Source organism: Aethalodelphis obliquidens, unplaced genomic scaffold (genome assembly GCF_003676395.1).
Source record: "Aethalodelphis obliquidens isolate GAN/ISIS:26980383/991018 unplaced genomic scaffold, ASM367639v1 scaffold6, whole genome shotgun sequence".
In the NCBI taxonomy this organism is placed as follows: Eukaryota; Metazoa; Chordata; class Mammalia; order Artiodactyla; family Delphinidae; genus Aethalodelphis; species Aethalodelphis obliquidens.
This window is the reverse complement of record NW_020837950.1, coordinates 62,970,005-62,991,730: the sequence shown is the minus strand read 5'-3', so window position 1 is coordinate 62,991,730 and position 21,726 is coordinate 62,970,005. Positions and strand designations below refer to the sequence as shown.

General features: G+C 36.0%; 1 protein-coding gene across 7 annotated transcripts in view; it reads left to right on the top strand.

Annotated features, from left to right (window-relative positions):
* Positions 1-21,726, top strand: part of SCLT1 (sodium channel and clathrin linker 1) — a 259,944-nt gene that overhangs the window by 78,326 nt on the left and 159,892 nt on the right. For all 7 annotated transcript variants that reach the window (XR_003432283.1, XR_003432284.1, XM_027103710.1 and 4 more), the window contains one exon: positions 16,935-17,070. Coding sequence is in view for 5 of the 7 variants with exons in the window: in XM_027103710.1 (XP_026959511.1) it covers positions 16,935-17,070 (136 nt within the window). In the remaining 2 variants the exon portion in view is untranslated. The remainder of the gene's footprint in view (positions 1-16,934; positions 17,071-21,726) is intronic.

The window sequence follows — 21,726 nt, the reverse complement described above, 5'->3', positions numbered from 1 at the left end:
GGGCAACCTTGTCTTGTTCCTAATGTTAGTTGAAATGCTTTCAGTTTTTCACCATTGAGGACGATGTTGGCTGTGGGTTTGTCATATATGGCCTTTATTATGTTGAGGAAAGTTCCCTCTATGCCTACTTTCTGCAGGGTTTTTAATCATAAATTGGTATTGAAGTTTGTCGAAAAATTTCTCTGCATCTATTGAGATGACCATATGGTTTTTCTCCTTCAAGTTGTTAATATGGTGTATCACATTGATTGATTTGTGTATATTGAAGAATCCTTGCATTTATTCCTGGAATAAACCCCACTTGATCATGGTGTATGATCCTTTTAATGTGCTGTTGGATTCTGTTTGCTAGTATTTTGTTGAGGATTTTTGCATCTATGTTCATCAGTGATATTGGCCTGTAGTTTTCTTTCTTGGTGACATCCTTTTCTGGTTTTGGTATCAGGGTGATGGTGGCCTCCTAGAATGAGTTTGGGAGTGTTCCTCCCTCTGCTATATTTTGGAAAAGTTGGAGAAGGATAGGTGTTACCTCTTCTCTAAATCTGTGATAGAATTTGCCTGTGAAGCCATCTGGTCCTGGGCTTTTGTTTGTTGGATGGTTTTTAATCACAGTTTCAATTTCAGTGCTTGTGATTGCTCTGTTCATATTTTCTATTTCCTCCTGATTCAATCTTGGCAGCTTGTGCATTTCTAGGAATTTGTCCATTTCTTCCAGGTTGTCCATTTTACTGGCATAGAGTTGCTTGTAGTAATCTCTTATGATCTTTTGTATTTCTGCAGTGTCAGTTGTTAACTTCTCCTTTTTGGTTTCTAATTCTATTGATTTGAGTCTTCTCCCTTTTTTTCTTGATGTGTCTGGCTAATCGTTTATCAATTTTGTTTATCTTCTAAAAGAACCAGCTTTTAGTTTTATTGATCTTTGCTATTATTTCCTTCATATCTTTTTCATTTATTTCTGATCTGATCTTTATGATTTCTTTCCTTCTGCTAACTTTGGGGTTTTTTTGTTCTTCTTTCTCTAATTGATTTAGGTGCAAGGTTAGGTCGTTTATTCGAGATGTTTCCTGTTTCTTAAGGTAGGATTGTATTGCTATAAACTTCCCTCTTAGAACTGGTTTTACTGCATCCCATAGGTTTTGGGTTATCGTGTCTCCATTGTCATTTGTTTCTAGGTATTTTTTGATTTCCTCTTTGATTTCTTCAGTGATCACTTCATTTTTAAGTACTGTATTGTTTAGCCTCCATGTGTTTGTATTTTTATACAGATATTTTCCTGTAATTGATATCTAGTCTCATAGCGTAGTGTTCAGAAAAGATACTTGATACACTTTCAGTTTTCTTAATTTACCAAGGCTTGATTTGTGACCCATGATATGATCTATCTGGAGAATGTTCCATGAGCACTTGAGAAAAATGTATTCTGTTGTTTTTGGATGGAATGTCCTATAAATATCAATTAAGTCCATCTTGTTTAATGTGTCATTTAACGCTTTTGTTTCCTTTTTTATTTTCATTTTGGATGATCTGTCCATTGGTGAAAGTGGGGTGTTAAAGTCCCCTACTATGAATATGTTACTGTCGATTTCCCCTTTTATGGCTGTTAGCATTTGCCTTATGTATTGAGGTGCTCCTATGTTGGGTGCATAAATATTTACAATTGTTATATCTTCTCCTGGATCGATCCCTTGATCATTATGTAGTGTCCTTCTTTGTCTCTTGTAATCGTCTTTATTTTAAAGTCTGTTTTGTCTGATATGAGTCTTGCTCCTCCAGCTTTCTTTTGATTTCCATTTGCATGGAATATCTTTTTCCATCCCCTCACTTTCAGTCTGTATGTGTCTCTAGGTCTGAAGTGGGTCTCTGGTAGACAGCATATATATGGATCTTGTTTTTGTATCCATTCAGCCAATCTGTGTCTTTTGGTGGAAGCATTTAGTCCATTTACATTTAAGGTAATTATCGATATGTATGTTCCTATTCCCATTTTCTTAATTGTTTTGAGTTTGTTATTGTAGGTCTTTTCCTTCTCTTGTGTTTCTTGCCTAGAGAAGTTCCTTTAGCATTTGTTGTAAAGCTGGTTTGGTGGTGTTGAACTCTCTCAGCTTTTGCTTGTCTGTAAAGGTTTTAATTTCTCCATCAAATCTGAATGAGATCCTTGCTGGGTAGAGTAATCTTGGTTGTAGGTTTTTCTCCTTCATCACTTTCAATATGTCCTGCCACTCCCTTCTGGCTTGCAGAGTTTCTGCTGAAAGATCAGCTGTTAACCTTATGGGGATTCCTTTCTGTGTTATTTGTTGTTTTTCCCTTGCTGCTTTTAATATGTTTTCTTTGTATTTAATTTTTGACAGTTTGATTAATATGTGTCTTGGCATGTTCCTTCTTGGATTTATCTTGTATGGGACTCTCTGTGTTTCCTGTACTTGATTAACTATTTCCTTTCCCATATTAGGGAATTTTTCAACTATAATCTCTTCAAATATTTTCTCAATCCCTTTCTTTTTCCTTTCTTCTTCTGGGACCCCTATAATTCGAATGTTGGTGCGTTTAATGTTGTCCCAGAGGTCTCTGAGACTGTTTTCAGTGCTTTTCATTCTTTTTTCTTTATTCTGCTCTGCAGTAGTTATTTCCACTATTTTATCTTCCAGGTCACTTATCCGTTTTTCTGCCTCAGTTATTCAGCTATTGATCCCTTCTACAGTATTTTTAATTTCATTTATTGTGTTGTTCATCATTGTTTGTTTCATCTTTAGTTCTTCTGGGTCCTTGTTAAATGTTTCTTGCATTTTGTCTAGTCTATTTCCAAGATTTTGTATCATCTTTACTATCATTATTCTGAATTCTTTTTCAGGTGGACTGCCTATTTCCTCTTCATTTGTTAGGTCTGGTGGGTTTTCATCTTGCTCCTTCATCTGCTGTGTGTTTTTCTGTCTTTTCATTTTGCTTATCTTACTGTGTTTGGGGTCTCCTTTTTGCACGCTGCAGGTTCGTAGTTTCCATTGTTTTTGCTGTCTGTCCCCAGTGGCTATAGTAGGTTCAGTGGGTTGTGTAGGCTTCCTTGTGGAGGGGGCTAGTGCCTGTGTTCTGGTGGATGAGACTGGACCTTGTCTTTCTGGTGGGCAGGTCCACGTCTGGTGGTGTGTTTTTCAGGTGTCTGTGGCCTTATTATGATTTTAGGCAGCCTGTCTGATAATGGGTGGGGTTGTGTTCCTGTCTTGCTAGTTGTTTGGCATAGGGTGTCCAGCACTGTAGCTTGCTGGTCGTTGACTGAAGCTGGGTGTTGGTGTTGAGATGGAGATCTCTGGGAGGTTTTTGCTGTTTGATATTATGTGGAGCTGGGAGGTCTCTTGTGGACCAGTGTCCTGAAATTTGCTTTCCCACCTCAGAGGCACAGCACTGACTCTTGGCTGCAATAACTAGAGCCTTTCATCCACACGGCTCTGAATAAAAGGGAGAAAAAGAAGGAAGGAAGGGAGGGAGGGAGGAAGGAAGGAAAAGAGGGTAAAATAAAATAAAGTAAGATAAAATAAAATAAAGTTATTAAAATAAAATATAATTATTAAGATAAAATTTTTTTTCAAAAGTAAAAAAAAAAAAAAATACAGATGGACAGAACCCAGGACAAATAATGAAAGCAAAGCTATACAGACAAAATCTCACACAGAAGCATACACATACACACAAAAAGAGGAAAAGGGGAAAAAATAATAAATCTTGGTCTCAAAGTCCACCTCTTCAATTTGGGATGATTCTTTGTCTATTCAGGTATTCCACCGATGCAGGGTACATCAAGTTGATTGTGGAGATTTAATCTGCTGCTCCTGAGGCTGCTGGGCGAGATTTCCCTTTCTTTTCTTTGTTCGCACCACTGCCGGGGCTCAGCTTTGGATTTGGTCCCGCCTTTGCGTGTAGGTCGCCGGAGGGCGTCTGTTCTTTGCTCAAAACGGGGTTAAAGGAGCAGCTGATTCAGGGACTCTGGCTCACTCAGGCCCGGGAGAGGGAGGTGCACGGAGTGCAGGGCGAGCCTGCAGTGGCAGAGGCCGCCGTGACATTACACCAGCCTGAGGCACACCGTGTGTTCTCCCGGGGAAGCTGTCCCTGGATCATGGGACCCTGGCAGTAGCGGGCTGCACAGGCTCCCCGGAAGTGAGGTGTGGATAGTGACCTGTGCTCGCACATAGGCTTCTTGGTGGCGGCAGGAACAGCCTTAGCGTCTCATGCCCGTCTCTGGGTTCCGTGCTTTAGCCGCGGCTCGCGCCCGTCTCTGGAGCTCCTTTAAGCAGCGCTCTTAATCCCCTCTCCTTGCGCACCAGGAAACAAAGAGGGAAGAAAAAGTCTCTTGCCTCTTCGGCGGGTCCATATTTTTCCCCGGACTCCCTCCCGGCTAGCTGTGGTGCACTAACCCCTTCAGGCTGTGTTCACGCTGCCAACCCCAGTCCTCTCCCGGCACTCTGACCGAAGCTGGAGCTTCAGCTCCCAGACCCCGCCTGCCTAGGTGTGTGAGCAGAGAAGTGTCTCGGGCTGGTGAGTGCTGGTCGGCACCGATCCTCTGTGCGGGAATCTCTCCACTTTGCCCTCCGCACCCCTGTTGCTGTGCTCTCCCCTGCAGCTCCAAAGCTTCCCCCCTCTGCCACGTGCAATCTCCGCCCGCGAAGGGCCTTCTAGTGTGTGGAAACCTTTCCTCCTTCATGGTTCCCTCCCACTGGTGCAGGTCCCGTCCCTATTCTTTTGTCTCTGTTTATTCTTTTTTCTTTTGCCCTATCCAGGTACATGGGGAGTTTCTTGCCTTTTGGGAGGTCTGAGGTCTTCTGCCAGTGTTCAGTAGGTATTCTGTAGGAGTTGTTCCACGTGTAGATGTGTTTCTGATGTATCTGTGGGGAGGAAGGTGATCTCCACGTCTTACTCTTCCGCCATCTTCCTAGTTGTCAATTCATTCTTTATAATTTCCAGTTTCAGTTTCTTTGAAGAAGAGTGAGAACTTAGAGATCCTTTTGATCTCCTTTTGATCCTCTGTGATTTTATAAATTTTCTGACTATTATAATTATTTTACCTACCTCTAATTCAACAGCAGCTATTTAACAACTCATCTTTACTGAGCCTTTCATATTCAGTCTAGGTTTCATAGAAAAAACCCCAACTCTCTTGTAGTTTTATTTTTTTCACTTTGGTTCACATTTAATTAAATTATACAGTTATAATAATAGTTTATGGCAGGTATAGTAGATTGGCTTAACATCTGTTCCAACCTCCTTTTTGTATACCTTGTACTGCAAAGGCTTGAAAACTAAAAACTAGTTCAGGGTAGGAATTAGGTTCTGCTAATGATAAACACATGTAAGAGACCTAAATTAGGAGATAAATAGGAGGAGAAGCTGTGTATGAGAACCTGTTTTTGTGGATGAGATTCTAACAAGTGTAGAGTGTCTCTAGAGCCAGTAGTTCTGGCAGCCGCTTCTGTCAGAGCTAAGTCAGGGTGTTCCTGCAGGCAACAGCTCTGGCAGTTACTTCCTGACCCCAGGATCTCGGCTAAAGAGGTGTGCTCCTAGAACCCGCGGTTGGTGTAGCCACTTCCTGATTGTCCAGCTTCCTAATTGTGGTCTATATATAATTTCTCTCAGCAAAACAGTTCTACAGTTAACTAAACCAATAAGATTGACTCTTTTTTTTAGCATTTGCACTAGAAAATAGAGATCAGCTAGTTGATGGTGACTGCAGATAAAGCACCTATGCAGAGAAATGTGGTGCCACTAGTGTTATTAATAAGGGTAACACTGTTTACTTCTACAAAGCTTTGTGTGATTTCTCTTCATTTCTCCTCTTACTGTGAAGCCAATCAAATATGATGGAACTTTCTCCTCTTTATTTTCTTACAGGTCTTATGTTTTGACTTGATTATATATTTGAATAAATACAGCTAGGACCACAACTATCTTACTATCCTGTACATAATATCTCTTCAAATGTTTGTTGAACTTACTACAATTATTGATATCTAATTTTCAATATTTGGTAGCCATACATAAAAAATAATGCTTTGAAAAAGACTAATTCCTTAAACCTTTGCAGTACTTAAATGGCTTTATTTTCTCAATTATACTGCTAAGATCTTTGGAGAATTAAATAACATGTATTTACTTAGTATTTATAAATATATTATTGCAACTAGATAATACTTCAAAGAAAACAAGGGCAAAAATAGACAGGAATGTAAAAGGTATAAAGAGTAAAGAACAAGTTTGAGTATATGTGTGTATATTTTTCTGTTTATACTACTCATATATAAACCAATAGGAATATACTGTGTTTTTCAAGACCCATGAAACATTTACATAGACATGGGCTGCAGACCCTCCCCACCACATACATACATACAAATTAAACATAAATCACACCTACAATAAATTAGAAATAACAAGAAGTGAGTGTAAAGAATTTCTTTTAACTACATTTTCAACTACTGAGATAAAGAGGAAAACTAAAATTAAAAACTGCATAAAATAAATAGCATATCAAACTAGTGAGATGCAGCCAAACTGGTACTCAGAACATTTTTAATTAACTGAAAATAAGTTAGATAGTTTTGTTTAGAGTGATGGTAAGAGACTCCTTCTGAGAAAACTAGAGAATCTGGACAAAAACTAGAAAATCTTGACAAAAATTTGACAAAAATCAAATTTGTTTAAAGTGAATTGGAGTCAGTGTAGAATTGTAGGGTAAAGACCAGGAAAAGAAAGAAATCCAGGGATATGAGCCTGCATTTGGGGTTACTTTCCCTTAAACATATCTCCTGATGTCAGAAGAGGTGAAGAGTGGTTGAAAACTGAGCAGAGCTCGAAACAAATTCATGGAGCTGGAGAAATAAAAATTGAAATTTAGAGCCCATCAGACTTGAGGGTAGGTGGCTCAGGAACATCCAGGCTTTGAAGTAAGAGTGACTCCCCCAAAATAGACTAGTCCTGAAAAGATCTAAAACATGACTCTGATGTTTGATACAACATGATGTTATAAATGACATGATCAGGGATTGATAATACCCCTCCCCACCTGAAAAAAGAAAAGGAAGACTTTTAGAGGAAGATAACATCATTTCTAGGCCTCAGAATATCTCTGTATTTTTTTACTTGTGATATCTGGCTCATATCTGGTGTAAAAAGAACTGGTAATGGGAAGATTGAAGACAGCATGGTTAAAAAATCATAAAAAAATAGTGTACAATAGAAACAGATCCACGGTTTGGTCTTTAAAATAACTATGCACTATGTTCAATGAAATAAGACACAATTTTGAGAATTTCTATAAGAGAACTAAAAACTCTTAAAGAACCAAATAGAAATTCTAGAACTGAAAATTGCAGTAATAATGGAAATGAGACATAACTGAAGAGAGAATTAATGGAATGCAACCCAAGTCAGAAGAAAATATTCAGAATGAAGGTCAGAGAGAGAAGGGGATAGAAAATGCACAACAAAATAAATAAATAAATAAAAACTAAGAGACATATGGGAAATAGTGAAAACAGCTAAAAGTCATATAGCTTGAGTCCCAGAAAGAGACGACAGAGAGACATCAATCCACAGATTAAGAACACACCATGCATTGTAAGCAGGATAATACAAAAGTACTGTACCTAGGTACATTATTATAAAATCAAAGAAAACCAAAGAAAAAGAAAAAACTTAACAGCAGAAAGAGCTTGTCTTATTATCTAGCCGCAATAAGAGATTAACTGACTTCTCAACAGAGATACTGGAAATCAGGAGACAGTGGAATATTTTTAAAGTGCTTAAAGAAAAACTGTCAATGTAGAATTCTTTACCCAGTGAAATATCCATCAGAAGAAAGGTCAGATAAAAAGAAATTGAGAGCATTATCATTAGCAAAATTAAAGAAAATCCTAAAAAGATATTCTACAAAAAGAAAATAATCCCAGATGAAAGCTTAGAATTACAGGAAATGCTGCCCATGGGAGAACGTCTAATGAACATCAGCTATTCTAAAACAATAATAATGTCTCTAAAATATCTATAGAGAATTAAATATAAGACAGCAATATCATAAATTTAGGGAAAGGGCATTTGGAGTTAAAATATTCTCAGGTTCTAGCATTACCCAAAAGAAATATAATACTAATTTATTTTAGTTTGATAACTCAGTGATGCATGTTTTAATCTTTAAAAGTAAAGCCAGGTGCCAACCAAGATAATGTAACTGCCAACCATGTAACTGCCAACCAAGATAATATAACTGCCAACCAAGATAATAGAGTAGAAAAATGAAGTAATAAAAAAAAAAACCAAAAGAAAGCATGAAAGGAGAGAAAAATCATAATGGACAGGGCAAATAGAAAGTAAATACTAAGATAGTAGATATAAACTCAAATACATTAGTAATTACATTAAACTTCAATGTACTAAATGCTGCAATTGAAAGACAGTGATTTATCAGAGGAGATTAAAAAAGAAACCAGTTATAGTGTGTATTTCTTATCAGACAGATTTTTAAAATATAAGAATATTGAATGATTGCAAATAAGAGGATGGAAAATAGATAAACCATGCAGTGCTAACCAAAAGAAAGCTGGTAATATCAGACATAGTAGACTTTAATGCAAGAAGAGAATATTATAAATAGGAATATTTCATAATGATAAAAGATATAACAGTTTTAAATTTGCAAGTACCCAGAGACTTGCTTGGTTGCACAGTGGTTAAGAATCCACTTGCCAATGCAGGGGACGTGGGTTCAAGCCCTGGTCTGGGAAGATCCCACATGCTGCGGAGCAACTAAGCCTGTGCACTACAACTGCTGAGCCTGCGTGTCACAACTACTGAAGCCCACACACCTAGAGCCCATGCTCTGCAACAGGAGAAGCCGCCGCAATGAGAAGCCTGTGCACCACAACAAAGAGTAGCCCCCGCTTGCCGCAACTAGAGAAAGCCTGCACACAGCAATGAAGACCCAATGCAGCCAAAAATAAATAAACAATTAAATAAATAAATTTATTTATTTAAAAAAAATTTGCAAGTACCCAGTAACAAAGCCTCAGAATAGAAAATTTCAAGTTTTTTGTTTTTCTAGGTTATAAAAATTCAGTGATAGCATTGAATGGCAAAACAGACAAATCCACTAGATAGCAGGATATGTAAACATATTGCTCCTCAGTAACTGAAATAAAAACTCAAAAAATAATATTTGAACCATGCAATTAACAAACCTACTTAACAGACAAATACCTAACACCTTCAAAATACATATTCTTTTTAAGTACATGTAAAACATTTCCAAAATTGACAAATCCAGAAAGTAGCTCTCAGAACTTCCCTGGTGGTCCAGTGGGTAAGACTCTGCACTCCCAATGCAGGGGACCCTGGTTCAATCCCTGGTCGGGGAACTAGATCCCACATGCGTGCCGCAACTAAGAGTTGGCGTGCTGCAACTAAGAAGTCTGCGTGCTGCAACCAAGAAGTCTACATGCTGCAGTCTTCCACGACGAAGATCCTGTGTGCCGTAACTAAGACCTGGCGCAGCCAAAATAAATATTTAAAGGAAAAAAAGAAAACAACTCTCAGATTTTTTAAGTACTCAGATTCTGTTCCTTAATAACAGTGAAAATTGTATTAGAAATCAGTGTGTGTTTTTTTATAAATTTATTTATTTATTTTTGGCTGTATTGGGTCTTCGTTTCTGTGCGTGGGTTTTCTCTAGTTGCGGCGAGCAGGGGCCACTCTTCATCGCTGTGCGCGGGCCTCTCACTGTCACGGCCTCTCCCGTTGCGGAGCACAGGCTCCAGACGTGCAGGTTCAGTAGTTGTGGCTCATGGGCCCAGTTGCTCCGTGGCATGTGGGATCTTCCCAGACCAGGGCTCGAACCCGTGTCCCCTGCATTGGCAGGCGGATTCCCAACCACTGCACCACCAGGGAAGCCCCTAGAAATCAGTTTTTAAAAAAAAAAAAAAAAAGAAAGAAAAGAAAAAAAGAATCAAAATTCCCAGCTGTTTCTAATTAAGCAATATGCTTTTAAATATTACTCATAGGTCAAGGAATTAACCATGAAAGCTGGAGAATATTTTCAACTGATAGATAGTGAAAATACAGCATAAAAACTGTGGGTTGCAGTTAAGGCCATTTTTAGAGGGAAATCCATACTCTTAAGTGCATATATTAGAAAAGAAGTCTGAAAATCAATGGACTCTAAGAATTTGCTGAACAGGTTAGGAAAAGAACAGCAAACTAAACCCAAAATTATGAAACATTTGGAGAATTAGGGTACATCAGGCAAGAGACAGCAGGATTGCAAATTGCAAAATTAAACACCGCTACCCCAAATACTTCAGATACTAAAACAAAAATAAACTACTGATGCATATAGGTGGTCCTTGCTTTGCATGACAGTGCAGGACTATAAAAATGACCTTGCAAGGTATGTCCAAGGTGATGGAGTACAAAGACCCTGAACTCACCTCCTCCTCTAGGCACACCAAAATTACAACTATTTACAGAGCAGCTATCAATGAGAATAACTTGAAGACTAGCAGAAAAGATTTTTCACAGCTTAAGATATAAGGAAAGAACCAAAACAAGATGGGTAGGAGGGGCCAGAGACATAATGTAGTCAAGACCTGCACTTTCATGTAGGTGACCCACAAATGGGAGGATAATCACAATCACAGAAGTTCTCCCTAAGGAGCGAGGGGTCCAAGCCCCACATCCGGCTCCCAAGCTGAGGGTCCTGCACTAGAAAGACAGGCCCTCAGAACGTGCGGCTTTGAAAGCCAGCAGGACTTGCACATGGGAGAGCCAGAGGACTGTAGGAAGCAGAAACTCCACTGTTAAAGCACACACACAAAATCTCACATGCTCTGAGTCCCAGAACTGAGACAGCAATTTGAAGGAGGCTGATAAGACCCACTTGCTGATCTCGTAGAGTCTCCTGGAGAGGCGGGGCAACTGAGACTCTTCCTGATGACATTGGCAACAGCCATTTTGGGGAGTTCATTCTACCATGAGGACACTGGTGCTGGCAAGTGCCATTTTGGAGTCCTCCTTCTAGCCTACTAGCACTGGGGGCCTGCCTGCCCAACAGCAGATAAGCTCCAGTTCCAGGACCTCCCAGGTGAGCAGCCAGCCTTGCAGGGACCTGGCTTCACCCACCAGTGGACCAGAACCAACCCCAGGCCTCCCCAACAGCCACACCCAGGTACCCTGGGGCTCAACTCTACCCACCATCAGGTCAGAACCAGCCTTGGAACACCCCTGGCCTTGCCACCAGCCACAACAGGACCCAGCGCTGCCCATCAGCTAGCCAGGACCAGCCCCAGAATCTCCAGAGTTCCAGAGCCAGCTTCATTAGGATGTGGCCCCACCCACCAGTAGGCTGACACCAGCACTGGACCCCCTGGGTCCCACAGCCAGCACCCAGGGAACCAGATCTGTATACCACTGGGCTGAGACCCACCTCCCTGCCAGGTCATGCGACCAGCTGTACCAGAACCCAGTACTGCCCACTAGTGGGCCAGCATCTACCCAAGGACCTCCCAGCCTGTGCATCCAACCATGCTGAAATCTGGCCTGCCCACCAGCAGGCCAGCAGCCACCATGCAAGGCAGGGCATAGCAGCCAACCAGCCTAGGGATGAGCCTTGTCTACCAGTGTGCCGAGAGTAGTCAGCCTCATCACACAGAAGGGCCCACACAGCCCACATATGGGGTCAAGTGCTGCTGGGCCCCATAGGATGTCTCTTACTTAAGACCACTTCTCCAACATCTGGAAACATAACTGACCTACTTAATACTTAGAAATAAACATGGAAAATTAGGCAGAACGAGGAGGGAAGGAATATTTTCCAAATGAAGACAAAACCCCAGAAGAACTAAGCCAAGTGGAGATAAGCAATCTACCTGATAAAGAGTTCAAAAGAATGATAATAAAGATGCTCAGTGCAGCTCAGTGCTTTGTGTCCACCTAGAGGGGTGAGATAGGGAGGGTGGGAGGGAGATGCAAGAGGGAGGAGATATGGGGATATATGTATTTGTATAGCTGATTCACTTCGTTATACAGCAGAAACTAAGACACCATTGTAAAGCAATCAAACTCCAATAAAGATGTTTTTTTTAAAAAAAAGAAAATTCACTCTGGCAGAAGCTAAAATTTGATACAATTACATTTAATACAGATAAATCACAATTAATAAAGCCTGTGTTGTTAAAAAAAAAAACATGTAAGTACATATTCACCTTATATTCAGGATATTTGCTTTCTCTTATAAATATCTGTCAGTTTTATTTTCTAATCATCTTTCCTTTCTCCACTGATCTGATGTTATCTTTATTATAAACTAAATACATACATTTGAGTTTGTAAAATAATCACAAAATGAGAAATACAGACACTTGAAAATGTTTAGAGAAAACTGTGTAACTCTGTGCTGATAAATGTGAAACTATAAGTGAAATAAACAATTTTCTATGAAATAAAAAGGTGCTCAGTGAACTCAGGAGAAGAATGAATGAACACAGTGAGCAGTTAGAAGTTTCTAACAAATAGTTTAAAAATATAAAGAAGTAAACAGAGCTGAAGAAGATAATAACTGAAATAAAAAATACACTAGAAGGAATTAACAGTAGAGTATATGATACAGAGGAACAGATGGGTGAACTGGATGACAGAGTAGAAGAAATCACCCAAACTGAACAAAAAAAGAAAAAAAGAGTTTTTTTTAAAAAGAGGACAGTTTAAGAGACCTCTGGGACAACATCAAGCATAATAACATTCAAAATATAGGAGTCTCAGAAGGAGGAAATAGAGAGAAAAGGGCAGAGGAGTTATTTGGAGAAATAATAGCTGAAAACTTTCCTGACCATGGAAAGGAAGTAGACGTGCAGTTCCAGGCAGCACAGAGAGTTCCAAAGAAAATGAATCCAAAGAAGTCCACACCAAGACACATTGTAATTAAAATGGCAAAAATTAAAGATAAAGAAAGAATCTTAAAAGAAGCAAGGTAAAAGCAACCAGTAGCATACAGGGGAACTCCCATAAGGCTATCAATTGACTTTTCAGCAGCAACTTTGTGAGCAGAAGGGATTGGCACAATTGATTCAAATTGATGAACATACCAACCAAGAATACTCTACTCAGCAAGGCTATCATTCCAATTTGAAAGAGAGATAAAGTTTTACAGACAAGCAAAAGCTACAGAATTCAGCACCACTAACCAGCTTTACAAGAGATATTAAAGGGACTTTTCTAAGTGGAAAGGACTACAACTAGAAATAGGAAAACTGTGCAAAGAAAAATCTGATTCGTAAAGACAAACATACAGTAAAATAGATCATCCACTTATAAAGCTAGTAGGAAGGTTAAAAGACAAAAGTAGTAAAAACATCTATTTCCACAACAAGTATTTAAGGGATACACTCCACAAAAAGATATAAAATGTATCAAAAACATTAAACATGGCAGGGGATTTTAAAAATGCAGGGTTGTCAGAATGGTTTGATCTTAAGGGATCATCAACTTAAAATCATATATGAATGAATTTAAAATATATATTATTTATTATATATATATCTTTATAAATATAGTTATATATGAACCTCATTGTAACCACAAACCAAAAATCTGTAATAGATATGCAAAAAAGAAAAAGGAATCTAAACACCAAATTATAAACTCTAGCACTAAAGATAGTCATCCATTAGATCACAAGGATACAGAGCAAAAAAAAGGAAGAAGAAAGAACCACGGAAAGAACCAGAAAACAATAAACAAAATGACAGTAAGTACATACATATCAATAATTATTTTAAATGTATTGGACTAAATGCTCCAATCAAAAGACTTAGAGTGACTGAATGGATACAGAAAGAAGAACTATATATATGCTTCCTAGAAGAAACTCATTTTAGATCTAAAGACACAGAGATAGAAGGTGAGAGTATGGAAAGAAGTTTTCCATGCAAATGGAAACAAAAAGAAAGCTGGGGTAGCAATTCTTATATCAGACAAAATAGAGTTTAAAACAAAAACTGTTACAAGAGACAGAGAAGGACATTACATAATGATAATGGGATCAATCCAACAATATATAATAATTGTAAATATTTATGTCCCAACTTAGGAGCACCTAAATATGTAAATCAAATATAAGTAGCCATAAAGGGAGAAATTGTGTTGAGTTACACAATAATAATATGGGACTTTAACACCCAACTTACATCAATGGAAGATCATGCATCCAGACAGAAAATCAATAAGGAAACACTAGCCTTACATCAGATAGACTTTATTTATATGTACATCTATGTATATATATGTATGTATAAAACATTCCATCCCAAAAGCAACAGAATAAACATTCAACTACATATAGAACATTTTCCAGGATAGAGCACATACTAGGCCACAAAATAAGTCTCAGTAAATTTAAGAATATTGAAATTATATTAAACATCTTTTACAATCACAATGCTATGAGACTAGAAATAAACTACAATGAAAAAACTACCAAAAAAAAAAAAAAAACAATGGAGGCTAAGCAGTATGCTACTAAACAACCATTGGGTCACTGAAGAAATCAAACAAGAAGTCAAAAAATACCTGGAGTCAAATTAAAATAGAAATAGAATGGTGGAAAAGCTTTGGGAAGCAGGAAAAGCTGTTCTCAGAGGGAAGTTTCTAGCAATATAGGCCTACCTAAGGAAGTAAGAAAAATCTCAAATAAGCAATCTAACCTTACACCTAGAGGAACTAGAAAAAGAACTAATAAAACCCCCAAAGTTAGTAGAAGAAAAGGATCAGAGCAGAAATAAATGTAATAGAGACTTTAAAAAAATAGAGAAAATCAGTGAAACTAAGCTCTGGTTCCTTGAAAAAATAAACAAAATTGATAAACCTTTAGCCAGAGTCATTAAGAAAAAGAAAGGACCCAAATAAAATCAGAAATGAAAGAGAAGTTACAGATTCATATTTCTGTACTGACAATACAGAAATATGAAAGATCATAAGACATTACTGTGAACAGTTATACACCAATAAAATGGAGAACCAAGAAGAAACAGATAAATACCTAGAGATGTACAATCTAGGTACAAGACAAGGATGCCCGCTCTTACCACTTTTATTCAACATAGTATTGGAAGACCTAGCCACAGCTATCAGACAAGAAAAAGAAATAAAAGGTATCCAAATCAGAAGGGAAGAGGTAAAATGTCTACTATACATAGAAAATCCTAAAGATGCCACCAGAAAACTACTAGAGCTCATTAATGAATTCAATAAAGTTTTAGGGTACAAAGTTAACATACAGGAATCTGTTGCATTTCTATACACTAACAATGAAGTATCAGAAAGATAAATTAAGGAAACAACCTCAATTTACCTTCACATCAAAGAGAATAAAATAGCTAGGAATAAACCTACCTAAAGAGGCACAAGACCTGTGTGCCAAAAACTATAAGACATTGATGAAAGCCATCCAAGCACTAAATTCCAAAAGTTAAAGTTTGGAGAGATGAAAATTCCACTGAGACTGAGAAGGATAGAAATACTGTACAGAATAGTTTAAAAAAAAAATTCCAGAAGAGAATAAGCAATAGGTGACATTTACATTTTACAGATTGGGAAACTGAGGCCAAAAGAGGTTAAGGAACTTGTCCAAAGTCACATAGCTAATGAAATGAGTTACTGGTTTCAAATTCAGGCAGTTTGGGTATAGGCAATATGCCTGTAACTATTAAGGGTTCTTTTTTTTTGTTTAGTTTTTGTGTTTTTTTAATTGAAGTATAGTTGCTGTACATTATTATATAAGTTACAGATGTACAATATAGTGTTTCACAATATTTAAAAGTTATACTCCATTTATAGTTATGATAAAATATTGCCTATATTCCCTGTGTTGTACAACATATCTTCTTAGCTTATTTTATATCTAATAATTTGTACTTCTTAATCCAGTATCCCTATACTGCCTTTCCCCTCTCCCCTTGCCCCACTGGTACCTGAGGTTATTGTCTTGTGACTTATTTGATGAACTTCGTTTTCAATAAATATGTTTTAAGATTTAAGATTGCGTTTTTCTAGTTTCAATGGAGATTGTAGTATTAATAGATAATTCTGTTTAAATTATTTTAGAGAGATGGATGCAATTCCTTTGGGAAATTTTTACTTTGAGGTGTGTTTATTATAAATAATGTTTTCTGGTTATAATTATATAAATTCAGTGTTTCTAAGTTTTTCTGATATTAAAAAACATTTTTCCTTCTAGGAGTACATCATTTTGACATAAACACCTAATCAGTCTTTTAAGTTGAACCTTTCTATGCCTTTTTTTTTTTTTGGTGTAATTTCAAAGCATGAAATACTTGTAATTTACTTTAATGTAAGGTTCAAGTTGAATTTAAGGCTTTCAGAGTTATGGTCAAGCTTATGTAAGAAAGTGCTGGCAAGTAAATCCTCTAGTCTTGATTTCATAACCATCAAGAATTTTATTCTATGCTTTATAAACTGGAATGAGTGAGAAATCAGATGAGTTTTGTGAAACACAATGAAGAAATTAACAATAATCTACAAGATTTAAAATTCCCTTTCTATTTAAGTAACTAGATGAAATTATCATATTTAAAATTTTTTATGAATGACTTGTCAATTAATAAGGTATAATTTCAGAATTTTACCTCTTTAAAAAATTAAAATCTTCCTAGGACAAACTGAATTATGTATGTTTGAATTAATTATGACAAATTTAATTCATTCACAATCGTGATATATTTTTTCTTATAGCACATTATTTAATGGTTTTAAAACACTTCTAAATTTAGAGGTTGACTTAAAAATGATTTTTGTGTAAATAGTGATTTTTTGACCCAAATGTTTATTTAGTTGACCTGAAACAGTAATTACTATTACCAAAATTAGATTATTGTTAACTGTTTGTTCCAAAGGTTGCACAGTGAATTAAAAGATACTGTTGAAAAGCAATTGGAAGCCATTCCCTTTGGCACAGAGATGGGAAATGAGATATGTACAGATGATGAAACAGTCAGGAATCTTCAAGAACAACTACAACTGGCCAATCAAGTGAGTGATATATGTATTGAATTATGTCCTAAATAAACAGAGTTTCTAAAAAATCTATAGTCAATCATTATTTATGAATGATAATAACAGAATATTGAAATTGTTAGCATAATGATTTTCTACAGTTTGCAAAATAGTTAACAGGTAACAAAGCTTATAATATGTGCCCTCCCTGTATGTTATAAATGTAGTTGCCATGTATATATTTTAACTGAATCATAATTCTTTTGGCATGATTTTTTAAGTGTTATAAAATATTTTAATGCCAAAGAAAATTTTTAAAGAAAAGAATCAATTATCCACTTGCCTAAATTTACATTTTTCATTTTCCTGTGTTTTGTTTTGATACTGTTTTCTTCAATTTTCAAAGATTATAGAATTATATTTTTCTAAAGTTATGCTTCTTTTAGAATTATACTTTTTCTCCTTTTTTCCTCCTTCATGGTAATTGAAATATTTGAGAAGCTATATTGTATATATCCTGTTTTCAGCACCACAATTTTTTTTGGTTATATGTAAGGGAATTTTATTTTAATTTACAATTTTGCATCCTAGGTATCTCATATCTTTTATGGATTTTAATCCCATTCTTCTACCTTCCTGTGTGCCTCAGTTTCTTCATTTTATAAATGGGGATTAGAAATACTTTATTACAATTTTGATTTTATAGTTATCTATGAAAAGTCATTTTTTTATTCCTTGTAAATTTGGTTTTGGAATTCTTTGCTTTTGAAAGTGATATTTTAAGTTAATCGGATAGGTTGAATCTACCTTGATAAGGAGCATTATGTAGCACTGAACTCTTTTTAATGTGCAAAGGGAAGGAATTTGAAAAATAATAGAGGCAAAAATAATGAGAAAAGCATGTTCTTTACTCTGTTCTAGACTAGTATTTCAGAAAGGATTTATTAATGTTGACATATAAATAAATGAAAATTACTGTAAACTTATAAATGCTTTCTAACAAGGTATTAAATATGTCCTTTGAAAGCTGTGGCAGAATGTGCATTTCTTATTACTCTTTAAAAATATTGTGACAGACCATATGTAAAAGTACACCTTCAATATAGACAATGATTATTTGTCAGTCATACCTCAATAAATCCAAAATTTGTTTAATTTATAAAAAGAAAAAAGAGTGCAAAACTAGATAGGATTCATTTTTTGTTTTCTTTTCTTTTTTTGAAACTACAAATCTTATGTCTTAAAAGCATCTCCCTGTAGTACTTTTGTTGCTATAATTTCTTTTTGTTGTTGTTGTTGCTATAATTTGTATTGCTAAATTTTGTTCTTTGTTTTTTTAAACCACACTTGTTCTCTCTTTTCTCACCTCTTTCTCCTCCTATCTTCTCCTGTCTTTGCCTTTCTCCATCTTCATCTTACTTGGTACATATTATTTTTCTGAAGATGGGGTCCTACCTTTTTGCTACATTTTGGATCATTACTTCACAGAAGCTTTGGTGAGGTACAAGTTTGACCAGTCAAAAATGAAAAAGGAGATTTGTTAAAAACAAATTTTGCCACAATATCTGCAATATATTTTGTATATTAAGTATGGAATTTTAACTGAGTGAGAGTTTTGGCAATTTTATAAAGTATGAATAATAGAAAAATGTTAATAAATCCATAAAATAGTAATGTCAGATGTTAATTCTGCTTATTACTTATTCATACATGTTTATTAAATTTATTATTAAGTTCTAGTAAAACATATACAATTGTTTTGGTATCCATCACTAGATTGAAAGCCCTTTGTGTCATGCGTGAAGATTAGGTGAATCCAAACTGAATAAATTTAAAACTCAATAAAATACAATTTATAGTAGAAAATTGAGAGAAAGAGGGAGAATTCTTTATTATATTATGCTTTATTAAAGTAATAAGTCTAGAGAATTTAACAGAAGATTCAAATACCTTCATCCATTCCACAGATATTTATTCGGTGTCTATTATATATGAGGCACTGTGCTTAGTATTTATCATATACAGTGCAGAATGTTGGCTCCTACTCTTGTGAAACACACAAGCTTTTGGAAGAAAAGTTTGGCCAAACTTCTTGAGTTTGGTCCCCATTCTACTTTGTAGCTCTATGATCTTGGGAAACTTCTTTGTGCTTCACCTTCTTCATTTATAAATGGAGATTATAATAATTCTTATTTTATGGAGTTCTTATGGTAATTAAAATTTTGAATCCCCATTAAGCACATAGGGTAATGCCTAGCACATGTGTGAGTTCATAAATCTACCTATTATTTTTATCATCTTTATCATTATTATTACTAAACAGCATGATAAAGCATTAAAATTAAAAATTAAAATTAGGTGCAAAAGGTTCTGTGTATCTCAAGTACAGTTGCTTTGGGAGCCAGTAGCACTAGTACAATATCAAGTACCTAACTAAATATTTTTAGTTTGGAGTATTTTGTTCTCCTATTATAGTGTGATTTGTAAAAATCTTTCTGGAGGGCAGTTTGGCAGTAAGAGCCCTAGAAATGTTCATATCCTTTAACCAATTAATTAGATGGTGACATCACATAGATTCTAGGAATCTGTCCTAAGAAACAGTATATAAAAATATATGAATAAATATATTCATTATAGTAATGTTTTGATAGTGAAAAATTGGAAGTAGTTTAAAAACCTAAAAATGTGGAATCACTTACATTGTGTTTTATCCAAATGATGCGTTATACATTAGTACAGTGGTTCTCAAATTTTGGTGTGTATCGTAATCACCCGAGGGCTTACTGAAATAAAGATTGTCACCCCCTCCCCCAGGTTTTTGATTCAAGAAGTCTAGGATATGGCTCAGTAATTTACATTTCTCACAGGTTCTAAGGTATTGATGCTAGTCCTTTGAGAACCACTGGCTTAGGAGAATCTGGGCTTTCTTTGTAGTCCAGATGACTCTTACCATCAGGCACATTTGGGAAACTGCAGTCTTTTGAGTTATGAGGCATTTTTATGACTATTCTATTGAAAAGAAAGCAGTCTTAAGGAAATAAAATGAATTGTACAGGGTCATTCAGCCAGAATTAGAAATCCAACCCAAATTCTGGCTCCAGATTCTGCTTTTGTCTACATATTTTTAAACTACATACATTTTAGGCAAAACTAATCAATAATTTTAAAAGTCAGGATAAAGGTTATTTTGGGAGGATTGTAGTATCTGTAAGAAAGGGGCAACTGGCTTCTAGCTGCTGGTAATCATGTTCTCTTTCTTGAACTGGGTGCGGGTTACATGGGTGCACTCACTGTACAAATTTATGATTTGTGTGTTTCTGAATGCATGTTATGCCTCAGAAATAGTTTCCTTAAAGCTTATAAGTGTATATTTATTTGAAATGTATACTCATTTTGTTCCAAAAATGCATATCTTTTCACTACACCTTCTTACCTACTTACTAAAACTGAGAGAATTAGCTCTGACCTGGGATTTAAAAGCTTGGGCTTTAGGGACAAAGAGATGAAGGTTTCTTCTTAATTCTGTCAACAGCTTGCTGAGGTAACTATACTTCAATTTTTAAAAAGTACATGCAAAAAAGAAAAAAAGAGAATAATGCTTTTTATATGCTAGCTTAAAGTTTCTCAACCGTTTTGGTTTCAGGACCCCACTTCAGTATGCTTAAAAATTATTGAGGACTCCAAAGAGGTTTTTTTTGTGTGGGGTATTTATCATATTACTAATTAAAACTAAGACATTTTTAGAAACAAATGGGAGCATAAGAGTGCATTTTAGTAGCCATCAGAGCAATGACAACATCACACAGTACATCATATAAACTTTGGAAAACTGTACTGTACACTCATGAGAGGATGATAGTGAAAAAGGCAAATAATGTCTTCATATTATTATGAACAAAATTTTTTCTTCAAGGGTCCCCATATCACTTTTGAGAATTACTATATTGAAAGAATAGTTAATGACCTGAAAAAATTCTCATTATAAAATTCCAGGTGAAAAATAGACAATACAAACAGCACACTATGTGTTTCCCAGTTTTTTTAAAGAAAAAAAAATACAGAATTCTCCCCCCCAATCACATTTATAAACAAGACTACATCCAACATTCATAAAGATGTTTATATCCAGATGTTAGCAGTATTTATTATCAGGTGCTAAAAAATATTAGGTAATTTTATTTTCTTCTCTATTTTTCTGTACTTTCCTAATTTTCTATGATAAACATTTATTACTTTAGCAGTCAGAAAAAAACCTCTTGTACTTTACCAGGGACAGTTTTCATCAGTAATTTCTATGGCTTACACTTTCTGAAACAAGAAAGTGATTGAAGGGTTTTAATTTTAGCTATTAAATCTGAATAAAAAGAAAATTTCAAAGTAAGGAATTTTCATCTTTAGGTTTATTCTCTAAATAATTTTTTAAATTAATTAATTAATTTATTTATTTTTGTCTGCGTTGGGTCTTCATTGCTGCACACGGGCTTTCTCTAGTTGCAGCGAGCGGGGCTACTCATCGTTGTGGTGCGTGGGCTTCTCATTGCAGTGGCCTCTCCCATTGCGGAGCACGGGCTCCAGGTGCACGGGCTTCAGTAGTTTTGGCTTGTGGGCTCTAGAGCGCAGGCTCAGTAGTTGTGGCGCATGGGCTTAGTTGCTCCGTGGCATGTGGGAACTTCCCGGACCAGGTCTCAAACC